Source organism: Esox lucius, chromosome 17 (assembly GCF_011004845.1).
Source record: "Esox lucius isolate fEsoLuc1 chromosome 17, fEsoLuc1.pri, whole genome shotgun sequence".
Taxonomy (NCBI): Eukaryota; Metazoa; Chordata; class Actinopteri; order Esociformes; family Esocidae; genus Esox; species Esox lucius.
Genome location: NC_047585.1, coordinates 31,668,468 through 31,674,490, shown reverse-complemented (window position 1 = coordinate 31,674,490; position 6,023 = coordinate 31,668,468). Strand labels below are relative to the sequence as shown.

Below are 6,023 nucleotides of genomic sequence, written 5' to 3'. Positions count from 1 at the left end.
AGGAGTTCTGAACATCTGGTACTGCTGGAAACACACTTTTCTCTCTTTTTCTCTCTCTCCATTTCCGTAACATAATCAGTGTTGTCCACTGATTGCTAAACCGCGCATTAGTCGTATTTTAGTTTGGGAGGCACTTTGTCATTGGTTTTTATAAGATGGTTTGTAGAAACTGAAATTTATTAAACATTCACACTGAAATTTTGTTAAATCAAAATATTTATTTCCCTGGTTTTCACTCTAAATACGTAATGCAATAAAAAAAATGTAAAATAAAAATGTCCCTATTCTATTAGTATGTGTGTTAGTTTTAAGTGTTTTAAAGTTGATGGGAAGAAAATGCAAATGCACCAGTGATTGGAAGAAAAAAAATTTCCCTCCTTTTTTTACTGGAACACCAACCTTCTCTTACATAACCAACATTCAACTGAACTCTTAAAATTAAAGGTTCTCTAGAGTGATGCCATAGGCAGGGGTGGGCAACCATTTTTCAGGACAAGGTGTGCTGGAGTTTGTGTTACTATGATACAGCAGCCCTAAACTCATTGTTCACTAGCCACATCAGGCCTGTAAATCAGATAATGCTGGTTTGCAAAGTCATTAGCAATTTCAATAACTATTTCCAGTAAGTCCAAATTACACATTAATTAACTAGCAAAATACCATTTCATTAATAAATGTACATGGAAAATATGATTTTCAGAGAACCAAATAAAAAAAATCCATCTACAATACAGAATTCAGGAATACAGTATATGATTTGATGGGCAAAGGCATACAAACTGCTGCTTGTATCCCAATATCACCGTTCTCAGTGTCCAGGGCTGAATCAAAAAAACAATGACATGCCATCTGAAGGGCAACTGCTGTTCCCAGGGCAACACTGAGTATGCCAGTCTTCCCTGGCATCTGAGGGGGAATAGCACCACTTTGTGGACTAAAGAAAATCTGTTACTTTACACAAATGTATTATTTCATATCTACCACCCTCAACAACCATGACAGCCTGGAGAAGGTGGTTTAATTGGCCTTATGTTCCACTTGTAAGAAGCAAGCCACTTGCAGGAACTCCCAGAGTGAGAATTTAGGGAGGACAGCCAGTAGGGACTCGAACACCTGGGTACACTGGTTCCAGGTCTTTATCCTGAACTATAGAAGAGATGTATTTTTTGCTCTTAGTCTACATTTGCCGAGTGTTGCATCGGCGAATGTTTCTGGCCATTGCACAAGCTGCACAAGACAAGCCATGCCATGCCACTTGGTATCTAGTATGTCCTATCTTGGAAAAATGTTATTATTTGTTAAAACAAAAAATAAATTAATGTAGTCTAACTGCCTAAATTGTTCAGGCATTTCTTTTTACATTGTAATAATTTCATTATAATTTTTAACAATTGTTCATATTGTTGGCAATGAATCAAGGGCAGTTGGGTTAAAATCAAGACCACATTACGGTAAGTTCATCAAGTGTAATATGACTCATCTGATGTCTGGTTTGTTCATGTGCATGGTTATATAGGCTCTAGCCTAGGTCCATTTTTATTTTGTTAATGTAATTATTTTCTTAAAATGCAAACATAAAGTTTACATGTTTGTTGTTTTTACACCTTGCAAACAGAAATAGACAGAGTAGCATGCATCCCTTGAATACCATAACCACATCCTGTCCCTGTCTCATGTTTTCAGTTTTTATGTTTGATCAGCTACTGTAAGTTGTTGAAATCGGTACTATAACTGTATGTTTTTATGTCTCTATTGTTTTATATTCCCAAGCCAAAAAAGCAGCATACTTAAAGTGTATTATTTGTAAAGCATTTGTTTTGATCTTTACTACACTAAATAGTATTCAAATAAGATTTTAATAATATTTGGGGTTCTAATAGTATTTCAATTGTAATAAAAATACTGTAAATATTGGACACACTTATTTCCTACTTCATTATGCGTATAATACATAACTGAAAATAGTATTTTAGAACAGTACACTCTTTTCACTGTGCTAAAATGGTATTTCCATTAATGTATTACAATATTATTTTTCTCAAAAATAAGTGGGACCATTTTAACACTGAAGTATACTTATCACAATATAAATGTTTTAAATTGCATAATTGTACTCAAGTACAAAGCAAGTGTTTCCACAGAATATGCGTTTAAGTACTGGCTTGGGTTTGCCTGTATATAAGGAAGATAAATAAGAAGATAAATTATGTTCTTCAAATGGTAATTAGATATTTGGCTATTTATGTAATAATGATGTGCAAGAATATGGCAGATACCAAAGTAGAAGTCTCAATAATTGTGGTGATGAAAACATAAGACTTGGCAGGGTTCCTGTTTTTTTCAAGCACGTGATGCAGGTTAGTATGTCTAAAAGTGTTTATGCTTGCCAGCCAGACACACTGGCAGGCACTTCTCTCTCATCACAGAATGGTGACTAGCAGCGAGTACTACTACAATGATGACAACACCACTGATATGTGGCTGGATTTCAATGAGAGTATTGATTACTTTGAGGACCCTATCTCCAGTATGACCTATTCTCACATCTATCTGCCACTGTTTTATTTCCTAATATTTTTCGCTGGCTTTGTGGGTAACCTCTTTGTGATGACAGTCATTGGCAGCGGTGGCAAGCGGGGTGGGCGTCTGGTGGACACGTTTGTGTTCAACCTGGCGCTGGCGGACCTGGTGTTTGTCTTCACCCTGCCCCTGTGGGCAATTTCATCCGGTCAAGATGGGCACTGGCCTTTCGGGAACCTACTCTGCAAGCTGAGCAGCTACATCATCGGCGTGAACCGCTTCTCCAACATCTTTTTCCTGACCTGCATGAGCGTGGACCGCTACTTGGCCGTGGTGCGGCTCATGGACTCTCGCTTCCTCCGCAGTAGTCGGTGTGTGCGTCACAGCTGTGCTGTTGTCTGGCTGGTGTCTCTAAGTTTGGGCACTCTCTCCCTGGTGTACCGCAATGTGAAAATTCACCGCGACAAACCCTTCTGTCAGGATGATGAAGAGTCATCCTTCTTCCTGGGCTTCAGCCTGAGCACCATCTTCTTGACCTTCACCCTGCCGGTGGTCATTATCCTCTTCTGTTACTGTTCCATCCTGAGCCGCCTTGCTGGCCACTCCACCAGCAACACCCACTCCATCAGCAACCCCCGTGTGAAAGCAAGACGTCGCCACTCTCTTAAGATGGTCTTTGCTATCATCATAGCCTTCCTGGTGTCCTGGCTTCCCTTCAACATCTTCAAGGCCATACTCATTGGTTTTAAACTGTCTGGCACCAATCTGAGCACTGAGACGTTGACTTTTCTGAGTCATGGCCTCTCCCTCTCCTGCTGCTTGGCCTTCCTCAACAGCTGCGTGAACCCAGTCATCTATCTGTTCCTGGACCACCACTTCAGAAGGCGGGCCAATAACCTATTCCTGAAATTCTTTGGAAAGGGTGGGCTGAACCAGAGCAATGCTTCGTCAACTGACTTCTACAATTGTACCTCAGAGGGTAGCGGTACAACATTCTCCAGAAACCGTCTCCAGTCAATTGACAGGACAGACAAATAGCAAGTTTAAGACCATTTTATAGCCCTGTTGAATTTCAAAATCCTCAGGGCTGAGGTAAATCATTTTGTATAATGACTTTGTGTCGTTTCATTCATGGTACGATCTGTTTATACCAAAATACTTAGCATGAGTAGCATGTTGTTATGAATTATTCACATTCTTACATTAATACTTTTTTCTTTTAGCTTCATTAAATCAGTGAAAATATTATTACAAATTGTTGCATATTTTAATATAGTGTGAAGACCTTTTGAGCATTATAAATTAACGAATACATTTAAAAAATATGTTGATATGATTATCAGTGAACTCCAAATAGTTTTTTTCCAAACCAAATCATAGTTTATTAAGTTTTTTTACATGATGGTAATTTTACTAAAATCCTGCCTAATGAGGATAATATCAACAAGTGTAATGTTACATTTTAGAGTGATTAGTTATGCAAAGCATGTGTACATTTTATAATAAAGGAATACAGTTATAGTTATAGTTATAGTTAGTTATAGTTTAAGCATATTGGAACAAAGCATAATAAAGTTATGTGATCATAACCTAATTATTCGTAGCTTTTCTAGGCATATAATGTTTAAGGAATTTATTAATAATGAGAACACAAAACTTCTCAATTCTTTCATTAGTGACTATAGTAACTCTACAAAACAAACTTACCAATGAAAATACTGCCAGAAGCTCAAAAATGTTTTTCTCTACTTAATGAAAATGTTTGGACAATCCCTGACGACGGTGAAGTGTTGCTGATCAGTGGCAACTGTAAAAACAGATAGTCTGGATAAATTAAACAAAATGGTAAGTCACTGAGATGAGAAGAGGTTTGACCAGGTTTTTTGGCTGATTATAGGATTCGAAAGTTCAAATGTTCATTCTTGCCCACGTTTTTTCATTTACCTTTTCATTATGATTCATGCCGTTTCAAAAGGGCATGAGAACCTTGAGTACAATGGCCGTGTGGGAACCAAAAGTTTATTTCAGCTGAAAGTTTCCTTTTTTGATGTGTGAAAACATTGTGGCACTTATTGTGAAAAATAGCAGTTTCTTTTATCAGAGATATGCAGTAAACTGTGTTTCTATAGACTGTATGTATATGAATTACATAATAAAACAATTTTTGAGTATTTTTCATGGAAATTGCACAATTTGCAAGTCTGATATTGACCAAGCTAAAACAAATTGGGAAATAAGAAATTCATCATAAACAAGAGGTTTGAGGTTTCTCTACTCTCACAGAAGGACAGTATATGTGAACTTGTTCATCTGACATCGTTTTATAAGGGATACCACGTAGCATTTATTGGATTCCAGGATACTGTTATTTGAGCATCTCTTTTCCCAAATTATTGGGAACCAAGTAAAAATTTTTTTAAATAATGTTCAGGTTAAGAAGGGTACTTGGAAATGCATTTTAACTAGATACTAGAATACTTTTCAAATGGACAATAAACGTTTTAATTCCTGGTATTTTCAAATGGACAAGTTTAATTCCTGGTATTGTTCATTCACGAAAACTAAGTTATTTAAAAATCATTAAGCAAGGTTATTCTTAATACGTTGCCAAAAATAAGAACAATGTCTCTATGCCTCTATCACAAGTGGTGGATTTAAATCAGTGTAATAATGTCTAGTTAAATCTGCTGTCTATTTAAGTCTAGTTAAAACATTCAATTTGTAATGCATCTGTTTATACTAGTTCTGTGGTGAGGTCAATGCCACATTCTTGCTGTAAATCTACTATTTATTTTTGTATTTTAGATAATATTTTATATAGTGTTGCTGCCTACTAGTACAAAAGGGATATTGTGAAAAGACCAATTGGTATAGAAAACACAGTGCCTAACCACAGTCAGTCTGAAACTGTGTGCAAAGCTGTTTCATATTTATCAAAAGACTCTTCATGCAAAAGATAATTAATATGACGGGTTGGTATACTTGCAAACAACCCATGCGAGCGGCACATTTCCATTTTATTCATACACATTTTTTTCATACAAATATTTTTCAATATAAAACCAAATTTCACCTTACAAGAATTCAATTTGAGAGTGAAATTTCAATGTATCAATTCAGTAAAATTCTAGAATTGGTCAAGAGTGTGAATACCTTTTTAAGGCGCTGTATAGGAATTGGTCCATCTGTATGAGTGCATAAAAGGTGATGTTTAGCAACATATGAAGACAGTTTTAATTTGCAAGCCATCAGACAGCAAAACAATTGACCTATTGACCCACACGACTGCTTAACTGGGCACTCATTCACTCAGGCACTTAACTTATAAACCGACAAACATGCACGCATGCTCACTTAAGTATTCATTTAAAAACTACAATTACTAGTGCTGATACTGTTTCCTGCTGCTGTTATTATTAAAATTGTTTTATTTTATTTATCCTTTGCCACCTTTATTCTTTGTTGTGTTTGTAGAGCAACAATAAGCAGGATCCTAAAAGTTA

General features: G+C 36.3%; 1 protein-coding gene across 1 annotated transcript; it reads left to right on the top strand.

Moving 5' to 3' along the window:
• Positions 1–2,427: 2,427 nt before the first annotated feature.
• Positions 2,428–3,753, top strand: gpr25 (G protein-coupled receptor 25). Its single transcript, XM_010881441.4, has one exon. It carries the CDS (start codon positions 2,428–2,430, stop codon positions 3,556–3,558), a length of 1,131 nt encoding a protein of 376 aa, XP_010879743.2. The 3' UTR covers positions 3,559–3,753.
• Positions 3,754–6,023: the final 2,270 nt, after the last annotated feature.

What these genes read in the sequence shown, in the direction of transcription:
- gpr25 (XM_010881441.4), top strand. Translation starts at nt 2,428, where the DNA reads ATGGTGACTAGCAGCGAGTACTACTACAATGATGACAACACCACTGAT.